The sequence below is a fragment of the Natrix helvetica genome (assembly GCF_964273705.1).
Source record: "Natrix helvetica genome assembly, chromosome: 7".
In the NCBI taxonomy this organism is placed as follows: domain Eukaryota; kingdom Metazoa; phylum Chordata; class Lepidosauria; order Squamata; family Natricidae; genus Natrix; species Natrix helvetica.
This window is the reverse complement of record NC_138558.1, coordinates 77327211-77346958: the sequence shown is the minus strand read 5'-3', so window position 1 is coordinate 77346958 and position 19748 is coordinate 77327211. Positions and strand designations below refer to the sequence as shown.

The 19748-nt window shown below is 42.8% G+C and overlaps 1 protein-coding gene across 1 annotated transcript in view; it reads right to left on the bottom strand.

Moving 5' to 3' along the window:
- The window catches only part of KCNIP4 (potassium voltage-gated channel interacting protein 4), a 234428-nt gene extending 219990 nt beyond the window's left edge, over positions 1-14438 (bottom strand). Inside the window, exon 1 of the mRNA XM_081959033.1 lies at positions 14148-14438. Within this exon, the coding sequence (XP_081815159.1) occupies positions 14148-14235 (88 nt within the window). The 5' untranslated portion in view covers positions 14236-14438. The remainder of the gene's footprint in view (positions 1-14147) is intronic.
- Between the last annotated feature and the right edge of the window lie 5310 nt (positions 14439-19748).

The following is a 19748-nucleotide window of genomic DNA, read 5'->3' as shown; positions in this document are numbered from 1 at the left end:
GGAGACAACTGTTAGGTGAGATTTCAAATGACAGAGTTTTAATCTTCATCTGTGGCTCCAAGAACCAATCACTAAGGCTCTAGGTTGGTGAAGGACACTTCATAAGGAATCTAGTGGCTTCTTGAATTCCAACCAATACCAGCAATCTCCATTCAAAGCTACCTTATTTCTGTATTGTCCAGTTTCTGTTATATAATCCCATTACTTTCCATTATAGTTCTTCTTTATATAGCAAACTTCCATTTTATTGTCCACTTAAGTGATAAAATATTAAAGCATTGCTGAAATATTAAAGCTGTTACAATGCTCCATTTTGCAACTGGCCCCTAATTCACAAAGCAAGAGAAAATATTTCACCCTCTTAAGTAAGGCGAGTAGATACTGTAAGCTATCCATAACAAAATGAGGGACGACATTGAAATAACCAAGACATTTTTTGCTTATCTGGATATTTCTACTAGCCATAAAACTAGGTATCCACTCTACCCTTGTTTGTTAATGACTATGTCCAATTATGATTGTGGATTAAAACCTCTGAAAACTGGAGACCTAAATACATTTGAGCAAAGAAAAGCAACAAAGATAATTATGGAACTGGAGGCTGAAACGTAGAAAAACTCTGGCAGAAATTGGGTATGTCTAGTCTACTGAAAAGAAGGACCAGGGGAGACGTGGTAGCAGCCTTCCAATATCTCAGGGGTTGCTCCAAAGAAGAGGGGGTCAACCTGTTCTCCAAAGCACCCGAGGGCAGGACAAGAAGCAACAGGTGGAAACTGATCAAGGAGAGAAGCAACTTAGAACTAAGGAGAAACTTCCTAACAGTGAGAATAATTAACCGGTGGAACTGCTTGCCTCCAGAAGTTGTGGGTGCTCTTCCACTGGAGGTTTTTCAAGAAGACATTAGACAGCCAATTGTTCAGAATAGGGCATAGGGTCTTCTGCTTGAGCTGAGGGTTGGACTAGAAGATCTCCAAGGTCCCATCCAACCCTGTTATTCTGTATTTCAACATGAGACCTCAGCTAAACTTTTCACTGGTGCGATATTTTTAAGCACAGTTGTTAAGCGCAGAATTTGTTTTCCTAGTGAGCAGGTGCCTCTTTGTCTTGGGTCTCCCGGGGAATAAATCTTCTGATTTCCAATTAGTGTCTTTATTCTTTACTGAGCCAGGGGTAAAAGTATTATAAGAACAATCCAGTTCTTCTTTCTTCTTTTTCATTTGTTATCGAGATGTTTCAAGATAAAGAAACATTTCAAATTTACAAAACGGACTTTGAAAGTTCTTGGTTGCGCAGACATTTTGATCATTTTAAAAATAAGTCTTTGTCCCAAGAGGAAGAGTTCCCCAGAAGGGAATATATATATATCAGCTGAAAACACGAAAGCCTTTTGCCATTATGCTTAGTTAAATCCATCTTTTACTTTTCTTATTCTTTTTTTCCTTCTGAACTACCAAAAAGAAAAAATATATATAAAAGGCAGCTTAGTAAAATAAATGCAGAAAGAAAGCTTCTGAGGGAAATGTGAGCAGATCAGAATATTATGCTTTTCTGTGTGAGGAGAAAAAACAATCTTTACTGATCTATTAAGAATCATAAACAAAGACATATTGCTAGTAATGTGATGTAAATTGAAAGAGTATTAATTTCAGGTTATACGTAAAGTGGAGAATCGAGAAGAAAGAAGAAAGGAACATAAAAATATCAAACAGTTAAATTAAGCAAAATAACGTCTAAACACAAGTTGATTCGTTAAAATCCTTTGACAAAAACATTTAGAAAGCAATAGCTGTAAAACAGGACTGAACTATACTTCTTCTAAATTAATTAACTTTTATCTGCCTTTATTGTTTTCATAAATGACTCAAGATGGGGAACATATCAGATACCACTACTTCCTCCCATTTTCTCCACAACCGATCTAAATTAACCATGATTGGCCCAACAGTTCAGATCCTTCCTTGATCATTGTCTCCTTCCCCCAAATCCAGATCGGACATGCTGAGCTCAGGACACTTTGTGACACCCCCCCAAAATCCTACAAATCCAAGATTTTAAAATCAAACATCAACTTATGATTGCAATTGTTCTGAGTCCGTAGTGGGTCAGACAGTATATGAATGGAATACATGAACTAGTTTAGGAGCAAAAAAAACCCTTTACCTTCCTGGGCAGCAAAGCAATTCATTGCATGGATTTAAACATCCTCTCTAGCATTTTAAATCCTTATTCAATATTCTGCTAGAACTCAACTGAAGAAAATGCTTTCTTGCTTATTGTCTGGCTTCCTCCTCTCAGCTTGGCCAAACCTTTCCCATTTCTATTTATTACATTTTTTTTTTTTGCTTTGCAAAAAACACCACCACCACCACCACTGCAGCAAAATTAAGATCAGTGACATTTTAACTACTTTTGTTTAAGAAGTGCATTGTTAACCGAGGGGGAAATGCAATCAACAGTTTCATAAAGTTTCATGTTAGCTCAACAAAATTTAGTAAAAATAGAAAAAGGATTTATCCAAGTTACAGATTAAAAGACCCAGATGCAGTAGAGATGCAAACCAGCACAAGAGAACCAACATTGCTTCTGAAATTTAAGTCTGGGTGTTTATATCCTTTGTGTCCATGTTACCATAAGCTATGTAAAACGTTCTAGCATGTTCCAAATATATTTTCCAATGTTGTTTAGTGCTTACCATGGTAGTAGTACTTTTCACACATTTTCCTTGTCAAAAAAGTTCACTCACACGCAAACTTTTCTGTTTCCGCTTAGACATTAATATAGTCTTCTAATTTTACATTTATTGAAGCCTGTATTTCTGAAACAATCCCCCAATTCTTCATTATTTGCTCCCATTGTTTCCTAAAAAATAACACTCCTCAATTAAAAAAAACAGTAAATATTTGGAAATTATTCAGGAGTGGAACCTAATAGTATGTAAGAAGGAATATCTGTACGCTTCGTTTCTGGTTATACAAAAGACTCGTGCATACATTCACACCCCCAATTATACCGGTATTTATAAACACGTGCATCCTATTATAATGTTACAGCTTGTTGAAGAACAGTGGCAGGAATTGGGTAGCTCTAGCTTAATGCCCCTCCCATCCTGGACATAAAATGTTTCAACTCCTACTCTCAAAATGATGCCATTGCACACCAAGACAATTAGACACAAGGACAGTTTCCCCCCCCCCCCGAACATCATCACTCTGCTAAACAACTAATTCCCTCCCCACTGTGAAACTATTCACTAAGGCTGCATTACTATTCCTATTAGTCTTCTCATCATTCCTATCCCCCATCTCCTCCCACTTATGACTGCAGGACTGTAATTCTGTTGCTTGTATCCTTACGATTTATATTGATATTGATTGTTTCCTGATTGCTTTTTTGTACCCCGTGAAAATCATCAAGTGCTGTACCTTAGGATTCTTGAGGAATGTATCTTGTCTTTTTATGTACACTGAGAGCACCTGCACCAAAGACAAATTCCTTGTGTGTCCAATCACACTTGGCCAATAAAGAATTATATTCTAGTCCTATTCCTATTCCTATTCCTATTCCTAATTCTATTCTATTCTATTCTATTCTATTCTATTCTATTCTATTCTATTCTACTCTACTCTACTCTACTCTACTCTACCCTACCCTATTCCTATTCTTTATTCCAATATTCCTATTCTATTCTATTCTATTATTCTATTCTATTCTATTCTTCCCATATTCTATTCTATTCTTCTCTTTTTGCCGCAAAAGAGAAACAGAAAACACACAAAAGCTGGGGTTTTTCCCCGCTTGAAAGATGGAAAAAGTTGCCATTGAGATTTTTTTTTTCTTAAGGGTGAAGAAATCGAAAAGCTAATTTTGAAATTACCTTCAGATCTGCCTGTTCCAAACTGTCAGCATGCTAAGGGAGCTGAGATGATTTATTTCCAGCTTAGCTGGGTTGCCCTTGAAATCACTGCACTGTTAGGTTGTGGGTTGTGGGTTGTTTTTCTTTAATCATAGGGAGCTCACAGGGGGAGCGAACAGGCGCTGGGCAAGGGAGAGGCCAAGAGAGAATCTGTAGCTGTTTAATTGCTGGTGGGCAGAGGTAGGGTTCAATGTCTTTTTACTACCGGTTCTGTGGGCGTGGCTTGGTGGGCGTGGCAGGGGAAGGATACTGCAACATCCCCATTTCCATCCGATCAGCTGGGACTCGGGAGGCCCATGTTGTGCAGTACATGTTGTGACTCAATGGGATAGACCGGGTGTCAGCAACCTGCAGCCCCAGAGCCCCATGAGTCTCTTTCGTCCCACTGATGGGGGTGGGGCCAGCCAGAGGTGGTATTTACCGGAGATTATCAAAGCAGGGAGAGATTGTGGAGGAGATGGAGAAGTGCAAGTTATTTCTTTCTCCATCGTCCCCAGACTTCCCTTACAGAACTCCTAGGAGCAGCAAACTCATTGTCTAGACCAGTGTTTCTCAAACTTGGTGACTTTAAGTCCTGTGGACTTCAACTCCCAGAATCTGAGTTGAAGTCCACAGGACTTAAAGTCACCAAGTTTGAGAAACACTGGTCTAGACTCTGATTTTTAATTAAAAATATGGAGGCAGAATAAGGCAGCCAGTTGTGTTTTATAGCCTCACTTTTCCTCCTCATTACTGATTTCTTCCTTCATAGCTGAGGTCTCCAAACTTGGCAACTTTAAGACTTGGGATGGAAACCAATCAAGGAGAGAAGCAACCTAGAACCAAGGAAAAAAATCCTGACAGTGAGAACAATTAACCAGTGGAACAACTTGCCTCTAGAAGTTGTGAATGCCCCAACACTGGAAGTTTTTAACAACAGATTGGACAACCATTTGTCTGAAATGGCATAGGATCTCCTGCTTGGGCAGGGGGTTGGGCTAGAAGACCTCCAAGGTCCTTTTCACCTCTGTTATTCTACTTGGGGACTTCAACTCCCAGAATTCCCCAGCCACTACTGGAGTTGAAATCCACAAGTCTTAAAGTTGCCAAATTTGGAGAGCCCTGCTCTATAGGATCTTTGATATGGCGGCCTGGATGTCATTATTTCAAGAATGAAGTAGAAATAAGGCAACAAGGCCAATTAGAGTAGATATGGACACACACACACACACACACACACACACACACACACACCCTGGTAGCTTAATGTGCTAAATAAATAATTGGGTTACTTAGCAGTTGGGCAGATGTCCTATCTATCAACTCTTCTTTATCACCTGAGAATTCAAAAGTTTTATCTATTTGACCCTTATCAATAACTGACTGTTACCAATATTTTCTCCCCAAATTGGAGGAAAGAAGAAAAGGGAGAAAATGTTCAAATGTCTCACAGCTCTTTATGCGGACGTCCTTTGTAACACTGTGCAAAATACCATTTCACCTAAAAAGGACAGAATCGTTGGAAGCTACACAGCCTGACCCAGAAAGACTTTTAGTCTTCATGCACTCAAATGAAAAATGATTTGGAGCATGGTCCTTCCCCAACTGAAGATTTATTACCAGAATAACGAGAAAACTCACACCGAGAAGTAATATGGGGCTAATGAAGCATTTGTTCGTTTTACAAATTAAAAATTCTGCTGGATGATGTAGAGGATATTTTAAAAAATTAAGTTTCACATCACCATTTCATTTCTTTTCTTTTTAACTGAAATACTTTTAAAAAGCTGGAGGACATTATTTTTAATCTGTTACTTTAGAACATTTCTGCATTATTATTTCATGGAAAGTCCTCCCATTCTGATAATCCCTGCTAGTAAGAACCAATTACTTAAATTGGGAGAAGTGTTTAATATTTAGGGTGAGGAAGGGGACAAGAGAGGTTGAGGAACTGCTGAGGAACTGTGAAGTCCCTTCCTCATAATGCAATAGGGAAAGAGAATGACATAAGATGTAAGAAAACTGCATCGTTTTAAGATTTGGTTATTTTTTCATCATTCTGACAGTCAATTCTTGAGAAAGGAAAATCTGATTTTTTTTTAGTTGGGATAGAAATATAGATTCAGAATAACAGAGGCCTTGGAGGTCTTCTAATCCAATTGGTTTTCCCAGTTGCAATGGATGGCTGTGAAGGTTGGACCAGAAGGAAGCCTGAGCGCCAAAGAATGGAGGCCTTTGAACTCTGGTGCTGGAGAAGAAGACTCCTGCATTGAGTCCCTTGGACTGCAAGGCCATCCAACCGGTCAGTCCTAGAGGAGATCAACCCTGGCTGCTCTTTAGAAGGCCGGATCCTGAAGAGGAAACTCAAAGACTTTGTTCCACCTAATGAGAAGGAAGAAGGACTCCCTGGAGAAGAGCCTCATGCTGGGAACGATGGAGGGCAAAAGAAGAAGAAGGGGACGACAGAGAAGGAGGTGGCTGGATGGAGTCACCGAAGCAGTCGGCCTGAGCTTCAATGGACAGAGGATGGGAGAGGACAGGAAGGCCTGGAGGAATGTGGTCCATGGGGTCGGACATGACTTCACAACAACAACAAATTCAACCCCCTGTTAAAGCAACAGATGCTAGACCATTTCAGACAAATAATTATCCATCCTTGATTAGTTTCTGTTCATTGTTTCCTCACCTTCCTTCAGTTGCTTTGGAGAATAGGTCGACTTTTTCTTCTTTGTGGCAACCCCTCAAATATTGGAACATTGCTATCTGGTTCCTTTTTCCATTTTAATTCCAACCAGTCAAACCCAGCTTTGCCACAATATAATAATTTTCTTGTAAACCGTGTAGAAATGGTCCATCAAGACCAACTTTGGAGAATTTTGTTGACTTTTCGGTGTAGTTCAATCTGCCTGTTATTCCTGGGTGATGCACGACTCCATATTTTGCAGTTGACTAACTTCTATGCTGAATACGACAAAATGTCTTTATGAACTTACATTACAGCAAAGTGTCCCAAAGGTGCTTTCTCAAAAGACAACTGGTCTGTCTGTCTGTCTGTCTGTCTGTCTTTCTTTCTTTCTTTCTTTCTTTCTTTCTTTCTTTCTTTCTTTCTTTCTTTCTTTCTTTCTCTCCCTCCCTCCCTCTCTTTCTTCTTTCTTTCTTTCTTTCTTTCTTTCTTTCTTTCTTCTTTCTTTCTTTCTTTCTTTCTTTCTTTCTTCTTTCTTCCTTTCTTTCTTCCTTTCTTCCTTTCTTCCTTTCTCCTCTTGAAAAAGACCTTTTGGGCAACCATGATCTGGATGACTGAGAATTACAGCAAGCGACTGCGGTTTGTGTAGCCTAGTAGAAATTCAGATGTGTCGCTCACATCAACAACTAAAAGCTAACAATGTAGAAACAGCCTGAACTAGTGGGTAGCTACAGTACTACAAAAGCTGTTCAATTCAACCATTCACTTACAAATGTCTGGTCAGCAACAGTGCATGCAATTCAATTAGATGTCACAGCAGGCCACAATAATCTCATTAGAAGCCCACAGCCAGATGTTTGACAGAACAAACATGCTTCGTTCCCCCCACCCTCTTTTCACAGGGACTTCGGTCTCTCATGACTCCAAACTAATGACGTATTTGACCCTGACCTCAGGCTCAGCCTAATCATCTCCCAGATCAGGAACAGGAAGTGGACTGAACCATGATGGCGCAGTGGTGAGAGTACAGTACTGCAGGCTACTTCTGCTGACTGCCAGCTGCCTGCAATTTGGCAGTTCAAATCTCAACAGGCTCAATGTTGACTTAGCCTTCTGTTGTTCCGAGGTTGGTAAAACGAGGACCCAGATTGTTGGGGGCAAGAGGCTGACTCTATAAACCGCTTAGAGAGGTCTATCAAAACACAGTGAAGCGGTATATAACTCTAAGTGCTATTGCCCGTCCTCCCTCCCTCCCTTCCTTCCCACCTCCCTTCCTTCCTTCCTTCCTTCCTGTTAAAATGCAGTATTGTAAGCTAACTCTGCCCACTGCCAGGAGTTCAATCCTGACCAGCTCAAGGTCAACTCAGCCTTCTGAGGTCAGTAAAATGAGGACCCAGATTGTTGGGGGATAATAGGCTGACTCTGTAAACCACTTAGAGTGGGCTGTAAAAGCACTGTGAAGTGGTATATAAGTCTAAGTGCTATTGCTACAACCCCAATTGAAGCCAAACTTCATGTTGCTAAGCAAGAGATTTGTTAAGTGAGTTTTGTCCCATTTTGTGACTTCGCTCGCCACAGCTGTTAAGGGAATCACTGCAATCACTTAGCAACACAGTCATTAAGTAAGTCTGGCTTCCACCATTGACTCTGCTCGTCAGAAGGTTGCAAAAGGGGATCACATGAACCTCCCAGGACATTGTGACAGTCATAAATAGGAGTCAGTTGCCAAGTGTCTGAACTTGGATCATAGGGATGCTGCAACAATCATTAATAGTGAAAAACAATCCTAACTCACTTTTTACAATACCGTTGTAACTTTGAACGGTCACTAAATGAACTGTCGTAAGTCGAGGACTAGTTGTATTTCAAACTAACATTGTAGTATCAGGGCTTGGCTACATAGGAAGCATCTTCCACTGTTGTCATGCCTCATCTTAATCCAACAGCTTTTCTTTTAATCGGATAGTACACCTTTTGCTTATAATATGCAGTAAGGGAATAAGTCAATACTTTAAAAGAACTACTTTTTTACTTTTATTATAAATAGGCAGTGTGTATGTGTGTAGTGTAGTATTGCATTTTTGCCACTAAATAAATAAAGGGAGACTAGTATGGATCCATTTCAAGCTATTTAGCTCTCATCAGCTAGCCATACCCTTACTGGGATTCGAACTTGGGCTGTTTTTACATATTAGGCAGTTATATTAACCTCTAAGCCACTTAATCATTCCCCTGGCTCAGCTGATAAGGGAGGAGAGCTTGTGGCTTAGAGATTAATACAACTGCCTAATGTGTAATACAGCCCAAGTTCAAATCCCAGTAAGGGTATGGCTAGCTGATGAGAGTTAAATAGCTTGAAATAGATCTATACTAGTCTCCCTTTATTTATTTATCGGCAAAAATGCAACACAAAAATGGTTTTTCTGCCTGGAAGGCTCCTGGAATGGGGCTGAAAGGCAAAAGGGAAGCAGTATGCTCCCTCCCATATTTGGGCATACCAGAGTCTGTGTATGTGTGTGTGCGTGTGTGTGTGGGGGGGGGTGTAGAGTATATAATATGTTTGTTTGTGTCTGTGTGTGTTTAAAAAGGGAGCGAATACAAGGACGAAACACACATTTCTCGTGATTCTTTGGCTCTCCTTGTTTCTGGGAAACCAAAGCAGCATTCTGATGACAACTAATTTTAATCTGCCAGTATTTATTTTGGGAACAGCGCATAAAAATTTGCTCTACTAATAACCGATGTTGTGATCAGATTTTACCTCTGTCCTTCCCACTCCTTTGACTGCAAATACAGAAATGAAACAGAGAAGGAGGAGATGAGCTGCCTGCATTTTGGATTGGCATCCTAAGATGCCTCAAAATGTATTTGGAAAAAAGAGACGATGGACGTTTAGATATTGTTCTGGTATTTGAGGGGCTGCCCCAGAGAAGAGGAGGGGGTCAACCTATTCTCCAAAGCACCAGAAGGCAGGACGAGAAGCAACGGATGGAAACTAATGAAGGAGAGAAGCAACCTGGAACTAAGGAGAAACTTCCTAACGGTGAGGACAATTAACCAGTGGAACAGCTTGCCACCAGAAGTTGTGGGTGCTCCATCACTGAAGGGTTTTAAGAAGAGACTGGACAGTCATTTGTGTTCTGACAGAGGCTTCCTGAGAAAGCATAAATCACAACCTTAGACCCAAAAACCCTCTTTTATTTATACGGCTGTAAATTATGGTCATTCACAGCCCACAAGGCTTCACAAACTGTCTGTGAAGATTCCGACAGATGTCTGCTCGAGTTGCCACAGTCTTTCAGGGGAATGTTGATAAAGACCCACCTTATCTCCCTTGGAATGCTAACAAAGACCTAATTGCCAAATTCAGAGCAAGGCCAAACTTAGCACAGAGTCAAACAGAACTTTCCCAAGCTTGAACTGACCAGATGAACTAATTGCTTCCTGCAAAAGCTCACTTCCCATTTGTTCCTCTTTTATGTCTTATGGGAGGGGCCAATCATCTCCAAGCCTTACTCCCAAGTCACCCTTTTTTTCTTAATTGTTCTTGCCTTCTGGCAGCTCTGTGCATGCGCACCCTGGGAACAGGCTCCAGCTGTTCTTCTGCCCCACTGATGTCTGAATCTGAAGGCAGCTGATAACCGTCAGACGGCCCTGGCCCCCTCTCTGCCTCCGACACAGAGCCCTCACCAGAGCCTTCCCCAGACTCCAGGACCGGCCCATGTTCCTCCCCAACCTCCTCACTGTCCGAATCGGCTGCCAGCTCTGCTGGCCACTGGCAGTCCACAACAATTTGTCTGAAATGGGTCTCCTGCTTAAGCAAGAGGCTGGACTAGAAGACCTCCCAGGTCCCTTCCAACTCTGTTATTCTGCTATTCTATTACTCTATAAATTAGGCATTAGCTCTTTCCTTCATTTGTCTGTAATAAACTTTCAAGCCGAATATATTCAGTCCCTAATCTCTTCCTTTCTCTGCGCCCTTCAGGCCTCCATCACTCCTTCCTTTACACTTGTAGGGTGCATGAGGGGCAACAAGCTTTGGGGTCTCTGAGCCCATGAAAATGGATGCCCCCCCCTGCAATCACCTCTCATGCTTAATGCTTGCCCTGCCCAAGCCATCCAAAGCCAGTGGGAAATGAGCCCCACAGGTTACCGTGTGATGTAGCTCTGATGTGCTGGATGTGAACTTTCTCTTCAGGCCACTTCCGATTTGCTGGACCCCCGTTCAGATTAAAGCACAAGGGATGCTCACCATGAGCCAGGTAGGAAAAGAAGATTCCTCTCCAGCTGAGCATGAAATTGCAATGTTATTCTGAGGCTGAAGGAAGAAATATGAACATTCTAAGTTCTGGCCAGAAGCTTTCCGCAGTCACTTTGATCTGAAAGGGGGAGGAGAACGAACATGGACCTGGGAAAGGAAGAGGCTCCAGAGCTACAACATTTTCTTTAAACAGTCATGTCTAGAAACAGTTCATAGCCAGGAAATGGGTCGTCTGGATTAAGCACAGAAGCTAGTAATACAAACAATAGCACTTGGACTTATATACTGCTTCATAGTGCTTTTACAGCCCTCTCTGAGCGGTTTACAGAGTCAGCCTATTTGCCCCCAACAGTCTGGGTCCTCATTTTACCCACCTCGGAAGGAGGGAAGGCTGAGTCAACCTTGAGCCGGTCAGGATCGAACTCCAGACTGTGGGAGAGTTTGCCTGCAATACTGCATTCTAACCACTGCGCCACCAGGCGATCAGGCAAAAATGTCAGGCACGATAACCCACCTGCCTCTCTTTCTTTCCCGATTTTTAGACAACCAGACACCTAACTTTTGTCTCCATTTTTCCCCCTTTTCGTGAACAAGGGGGTGATGTTGACAACTGGGCTCCTGAAAAATGCTGGAGATGCACTAGAAGATCAACTACTCAATAATTTACAGCAGTTGTGAACTTGCAGTATGGTGACAGACTAGTTTTTATCAGATATCAGCCACGGACCTTGGACTCTGGTGTATCAAGATTAGACAGATAGTGGGAGCTTGTCAGATTGTGATGATTCCCCCAAACGCTTCCCCAGATACCTCTTCAGAGGCCAGCTAGGGGGAGGATGAACCAGTTCCTCATCCGAGCCTTCCCCAGACTCTAGGAACGGTCCGTGTTCCTCCCCAACCTCCTCACTCTCCGAATCTGCTGCCATCTCCGCTGGTGGGCCACAACAACAACTTCGTGGATGGAGAGAGGGGAGAATATTTCATATTCCAACTGCTAGACCCTCTGGCGTTTTGAGATCGTCTCAATATTGATTGGCTGGCAGTGGAGTGTTAGGGAGATGTAGCCCATTCACGCCTTACTCAGTGTGAGTCCAGCGAGTAGGACTGGGGATCTATAGAACTCAACAGATTGAAATCGAGAAGTCAGAGCAACACCGTAAGAGCAAAAGAATGGATGTTCCAGGCCACCAACTCCTTTAGAAACAGGCCTCAGCATTCAAAAGTAAATTATTTTAAACCCCTGCTGACTTTCAGTGGGAGAATTAAGCTCAAGCTTAATTTATTGGTTTAAATGGAAGAGAATTCCCGTAATGAGAGGATTTCATTTGTGACTAATTCTTCTCCGTTCAAATGAAGGTATTAACTCTGGTTGGGTTGTCCCCGTTCGCTGATACGGTAGCAAGGGGAAAAGGAAGGCGTGGGAAGAAAAATCAGAAAAACAGTAGCCAAGAAGGTAAAGCCAACTGAGTGGTCACCTTGGCCAAACTACAGAGCTGACACAGAAGCTGAAAAAGTAGAAGTGGGAAGTCTACAAACTCTTCGGAGAAGCTGTTGGCTGAGAATGGGAGATCTCTGGTCTTTTTAACATGGCGATGTGGTTTGACTCATTATTTTGCTTGAAAACTCTTTCCAGAAGTCACCATTTGGGAAATGTGAATTTGCTCAATAAATAAGTAAACAAGAGAGAGTGGTAAAATGCTTGGCCTCACTACACCCCAGGTGTGGCAAAAGAGGGAAAGGATTAAGATTGGCAATTAGACGACTTGAATAGGGTAACATAAAATTCAAATAAATGTCAATAAACAAAGCAACGAAATCACCCGCTTAGGAATCTGGAAGATATAAACTCCCCCGTCAAAAATTGAGTCAAACAACGTACGTACACATCAGCACATAAAAACTTTACAGAAATAAAAATAAAGAAAACTTTCAAGGCTTAGTAAGTAGCCAAGAGTTAATGCTGAGAGCAGCCCATTTCTGTCTGTCCATCCTCGGGGTTTTAATTACAGTATCCTAATTCCTGATTTTGCCTAACATTTCTGTGCAAACTCTTGGCCTTCCATTAACCCGTCTATATAGAGATGCAACTGTGATTGCTGTGTCCTACCAGCACATCATAAATTGGCATTTTTAACAAGGGAAAAGACAACTATTGTCTTGAAAAAAAAGCAACCGAGATGTTAACATAATCTAGGATTATTACATGGAGTTTGTCACCCAAGAAATGTGGCATCCTAGCATGCTCACCATGGGGGGAAATGCATTATTCTTTATTGAGAATGGCAGCCTGCTTCTACTCTAAAGCCCAAGAGACATATATAGCAGTCTTCCAATATCTCAGGGGTTGCCCCAAAGAAAAGGGAGTCAAACTATTCTCCAAAGCTCCTGAAGGCAGAACAAGAAGCAATGGGTGGAAACTAATCAAGGAGAGAAGCAACTTAGAACTAAGGAGAAATTTCCTGACAGTGAGGACAATTAATCAGTGGAACAACTTGGCCTCCAGAAGTTATGGATGCTCCATCACTAAAAAAATTTAAGAAGATGTTGGATAACCATTTGTCTGAAGTGGTGTAGGGTTTCCTGCCTAGGCAGGGGGTTGGACTAGAAGACCTCCAAGGTCCCTTCCAGCTCTCTTTTTCTATTCTATTCTTTTAAAAGTAAGATCAATCTATCAATGCTCTTCCTGCCCTATTCTTCTCATCCTCCTTAGAGATTAAGCCATGTTTTGTGTGTGCACACGTGCTCAGTCACACACACACACACACACACACACACACACACACACACAGACACTTCTTTCAAAGCCTCCAGTTTCAAAGATTCTGCTTTGGGAAGAGACATTAGAAACAAACAAACAAATAAAAATCCACAGGCTGCAAATTCTACTACTATTTCACTATTTCTCCCCCCCCCCCCCCCTCCGACAATTCCCTACCCGACCAACCCCACACTAACACCCAGCGTTGGTGTGAAGTTTACTCTGCGGAATCAGCTCTGCTCGCCAAAGACGACAACGCAAACCCGTTCAGACGTTACAAGTGAGAAAAGAAAATACGCTGGAACAAGATAATCAAACGCGCTCGGTTCAAACGCGGATGAAAACCCGTATTTAACCGCACTCTGCACACCCGCAACCCCTTTAAGGACTCCAAGTTCATGCCTGCTTTTCGGTTTTCCTGCTTGGGCAGAATTCGCATCAAGAGACGCCTGGACCTTCGCCTTGGTGGTTCATGGAAGGAGCTCGGAAATAGCAGCGTCTTCCAGCCAGGCAGCTGGAAGTCGCGTCCACCCAGCAGCTCAGGTAAGCTTACCTGGTTGAAGCGTCCCGGTGAGCACCCTGAAGAGGTACTGGGCAAATTTCAAGATTTCCCGTTTGCAGCGTCTGCGGCATCCGCTCATTTTGGGCTGGGCCAAATCTTCCCCCGCGGAGGGAGAGTCCTTGGCTGGACCAGAAGGCAGAGTTTCCACGCCGCCAAGTTGCGCTTCCACTTGTCTGTCTGTCTGTCTGTCTGTCTGTCTATCTATCTATCCATCCATCGATCCATCCATCTGTCCGACTATCTATCTATCTGTCTGTCTGTCTGTCTGTCTGTCTGTCCGTCTGTTCGTCTCTCTCTCTTTCTCTATCTATCTATCTTTTTATCTATCTATCCATCTATCCATCCATTCATCCACCCAGCAGAAAGAAGGCAAAAGACGGGCAGGAGGAAGGCTCCGCACCGCGCTCCGCTCCCCTTGCAAAGAGGCCGCCGGCTGCCACGGATGCGTGTTCGATGCCCCCAGGTGGGGAGCACGTCAGGAGCGCTTCTCCGGCTGCCTCCTTCCCAGCCACTTCGGCTGAACCCCCACCCCCGCTCGCCCAGAGGAGGGGTCTGCAAAGCCAACTCTGCCCAGGGAAAGTCCCCTTCTCAGTGGATACGCCCGGAGCAAAGGGAAGACGCCGCCGCCGCCGCCGCCGCCTCCGCCGCCGGAGGGAAGGAGGGAAGAGGCTACAACCCCGACTCAAGGGCCGAAGGGAAACAGGCCACCCCACCCACCCCCCACTCTGGGCAAAGGAAGAGCGATCTTTGGGGGTGGGGGGTTGAGGGGGCGCGCGCTTGTATTACGCCGCCTTTGAGCACCGCGTTGTAGGAGGGGAGGGAGCCCGAGCTGCGAAAAGTTTATTGGGCTGCACCGACGTCAGCACGCTGTTGGTTTTCCTTTCCTTCCTTTTTGTCCTTGTCAACTTGTGGCATAAAGGGGGGGGGGGCAGCTTTGCGACTTTGCACTTTCCAGGGTTTGGGGGGAATGTCGAGCGGAGTTAGGCAGTTCAGATGTAAGAACAAGTTTAGCGATAGAAATATCTGTAGGTACTCGGGGTCCCCGAAACATATCTGCCTTTAGCTATAAGCTACCAGAGGATTTGGGTGGGTGGGTGGGTGGGTGGATGGATGGATAGATGATTGATTGATTGATTGATAAAGTAGACAGGCAGACTGACTGGCAGATTGACAGACTGACTGACAGACATACTGACAGATAGATTGACAGATGAAAGATATATGATAGATTGACAGATAGATAGAATGACAGATAAGAATGACAGATGATAAATTTGACAGACAGACAGACAGACAGATGATTGATTGATAGATAGATAGATAGATAGATGATAGACAGTAAGACTGACAGATTGACAAATGAGAGATTCATGATAGATTGACAGATAGATAGACAGATGATAAATTTGACAGTAGATAGACAGACAGACAGACAGATGATAGATTACTGCCTTCTAGTGGCTCCCCAGAGTTTTGGAGCCCAGATCCTGGCAGCCTGCCTTTGGCTCCCAATTGCCTTGAAGAGTAAAGTCATTAGGAAGGTCTTCTCAAATTGGATCCCTGTTGGGCAGGTTGGCTTGAGGGAAAATCTCCCCATAAACTGGGGGTCAAGCTCTTCCTATTCCCAATCCAACCCAACCTAGGACAGCGTTTCTCAACTTTTTAAGACGGGTGGACTTCAACTCCCAGAATGCCCCAGTCAGCACATGCAGGACTCTGGGCCCTTCCTCCATTGCCAGAAGTTTGTTTCTTCAGTGTGGAGGGAAGGACCTTTGTTCATTCTGGCGTCTCAGAAAACTTTATTGCTTATGCATACAATGACCAGAAATCATCAGAAGCCAGCTTCAACTTGAAGGAGGCTTTTAAAATGTGATTAGAATTTTATCCTGTTTTTCCCTGCAAAAGTTTAAATGGCTTATTGTGGAATTCGTATGTTATGTTATTCCCCCTACAAAATCTTGTATTAGGAGCTCACCAGGCCTGGCCTAAAATCCTTTAAAACAGGCCTGCTTCCCTGAACCCAGATCTACGTCCAAATGCATTGCATTGCAAAGAAACACTTTTCAACTTACACAATGTGAAGAAGTAAAACTGTCCAGTCCGGGTTGCCCCAAATAAATGCCTCTCCTAGAGGGCTTACACTTTGATCATAACAACAAGGGGAGTCCCGCAGGATGACCGCATGCCAAAACTGGCAGCAACATTTTCAGGGGGAGAAATAAATAAATGATAAATGGCAGTTGAGTTGATGTGAAATCAAATTAGCTCTTTTAATACCCTCGTTCGTTATTTACACACACACACAAAAGAATATGAATGCCCCAGAATGATACAAATCCCCTGGAGAACGAAGACCTCATCTAGCACAAGGGAACAACTGATGCATCCAGGGAATTGGGAAAACTTAATTACTTTTAAAATCAAGGGCTGTAAACAGAAAGGAACAAACAAGGACGAACCTGTAATGACGCACAATACGAAGCCAAGAATCATCAGTGAACACAAGATATAGATTTGTAAAGCATTGTGGTACAAGAAGGGGAGCAGAGAGCAGAGAGCAGAGCTAGAAAGAGGGTAGAAGGAGTGCAGAGAAGAAGAACAAAGAGGATTAGGGGACTGGAGGCTAAAACATAGGAAGAACGGTTGCAGGAACTGAGTGTGTCTAGTTTAAGAGAAAGAAGGACTAGGGGAGACAGGATAGCAGTCTTCCAATATCTCAGGGGCTGCCACAAAGAAGAGGGAGTCAAGCTATTCTCCAAGACACCTGAGGGCAGGACAAGAAGCAATGGGTGGAAACTCATCAAGGGGAGAAGCAACTTAGAACTAAGGAGAAATTTCCTAACAGTGAGGACAATTCATTAGTGAACTTGCCTCCAGAAGATGTGGTTGCTTCATCACTGGAAGTTTTTAAAGAAGAGATTAGACATCCATTTGTCTGAAATGGTATAGGGTTTCTTGCTTGAGCAGGGGGTTGGTCTAGAAGACCTCCAAGGTCCCTTCCAGCCCTATTATTCTATGTTCTAACTCAACCATAAAAGATAAAGAACTTCCACCACTCCTATTTCTATGATATGTTATCGGGCCTGCGGCCATCTTTTCTTTTGGACTTTTGTCCTGCCACACTTTCTATTCTTCTACTATGCATTTTTTATTGTGGGAAAACAGGAGGGGGGGATGGTATGGAGTGAGATGCTATGTAGCCATAACAAAATTCTTTCTAGAAAGCCAAGGTCATCCTTTGTCTTTGCACCTCTGCACCGGACTGGAACTGGATGGGAGGAATCTGTCTTCATGGCAGTGGATGATTGGACCATGGGATGGACTTGTGGGTGTGGGGGCAAGATCTTGAACTTTCAACTGGGTGGGGAGAACCGGGAAGCTTTCAGATTCAGGTTTTCCCAGATGTGCCAACATGGCTCTCTTCATCAATTGGAACTTTGAGGAATGCTTTGCCTCGGACTCTGATGTACTTTCGGATGCCATTTGGGACCCTGACACATGTATTTTTTACACAATCATCTAGAAATCTGTGGTTATAGTCTACTAATATAAATTGAGTTCAACTTCACCAAAACAAATTCCCTTCAACCAGCTGCAGGTGAAAGATTGTCATTCTAGTGGATACGTTAGGAGCTGTCTACCCATCCATTCTCTTCCATCTTCCCACTGCCTCCCCTTCTCTTGATCTCCACTTTATCCCGTCCACTGCCTCTCAGCGATCTTATCTAGTGGCTTTCCGTTGGCACAGAGACAGCGAGAATCTGACGGCAGCAAGAGGACATAAAGAGAAGGGAAAAAGAAAGTTATTTCAGCCCGGATGTAGACATCATAGCATTCCTAATTTTTTCCAGGGCTTCTTGAAGTCTGGTGCAGACTGAGAATGATGGATAATTATTCCTTCTCTACTTCCTCTCGTTTTCTCCCCTCCTCCTCCTTTGGCTTTCTCTTTTTTCTGTCACGTCTCTGAGACTCCAAATTTCAGAAAAGGGACTTTGTTTGGCTGGATGATTCATCAGCCCTTCTGTCTAGAGAACTGTCAAAAGCTTTGCAAGAGTAAATACATATTTGTGGCCTCTGCATAAACAGAAATAAGCCGTGAGTACTATAAAAAGTCTGCAAAATAGTAACGCTAAATTTAACAACTTGTATCCCATGATGCTGATGATAATGACTCGGGGCAAGCTGTTTTGCGCTTCTTGTACTGCATTCCGCATTTAAGAGTTGAAAATGTTATTTGGTTGGACTGGAATAGGGTTTCTCTCTCTTTAAAATAAGGAGAAACTGTTCCAGATGGAACCAAAAACATTTCCAACATCATTTGTCCTCACAAGGATGCAACTGACCCCTGCCCGAATATATCATAATTGATGTATGGTTGCAGTCTATATAAATAATAAGAGGAACCAGAAGGTACAACTAATGTGATTTATTAGCAATATAATTGTCCGACAGCTGCCAAGGTTGATCTCTCTGTATAATTTTGACCTTTTTGTGCTGTTGCTTAATGGCTTTGCATTATTTTAATTATGGTTGTTTTTGTTACTGCTTTTGTTCTTTGAAGGACATCATACTTTCATCGCAAATTTTGTCTGCTACAGTCCTAGTTGGCCAGCTAAAAGCTTAAATGCACCACTTTAACTTAACTTTATTGGATTTCTAGACCGCCCCTCCCTCAAAAGAGACTCGGGTGCACCAAAAAAATGCACAGAGGCTCCGAAGCTGTAAGCATATCAAATGTATTTCACTCCCTCTGGGAGGAAAGTAGATTTTATCCTAAAGAAGGGATGGTTGTCTTGTCAAATTCCGTAGGAATTTCTTTGCCAACTGATTATCTTAAGAGACAGTTTAGGCCCCATTCAGCTGAAATCTCTCTCTCTCTCTCTCTCTCTCTCTCTCTCTCTCTCTCCCTCCGTCCCTCCGTCCCTCCCTCCCTCTCTTTCCCTCTCTCCCTCTCCCCATCCATCATCTATCTATCATCTATCTATCTATCTATCTATCTATCTATCTATCTATCTATCTATCTATCTATCTATCTATCATCTATCTCATTATCTGTCTGTCTATCTATCTATATCTATCTATCATCTATCTATCTGATATTAACTCCTTTGTGAACATTGGCAGACATCTGTTTGTATCCCATTGAATAGAATAAAATAACAGAGTTGAAAGGGACCTTGAAGGTCTTCTAGTCCAACCCCCTGCCTAGGCAGGAAACCCTACACCACTTCAGACAAATTGTTATCAAACATCTTCTTAAAAACTTCCAGTGTTGGAGCATTTACAACTTCTGGAGGCAAGTTGTCCCACTGGTTAATTGTTCTCACTGTCAGGAAATAACTCCTTAGTTCTAAGGAGTTCTTTGTTTCCACACTATACTATCTATCTGATAGTGTAGTCTAGAAAGTATTTAAGATGTTGGTGTCTAGCATTGAGGGAGTAGGGATAGGGGGTTTCATATAATCTCAGTGTGGTGTCAAACATCTTGCAAAAACAGTTAGATGCATAAGCAACATGCAAGCATTATTGAAAAAGTATGCCTGAAGTGATTTATTGCAAAGGGAGAGAGAGAAGGAAGGAAGGGAGAGAGGG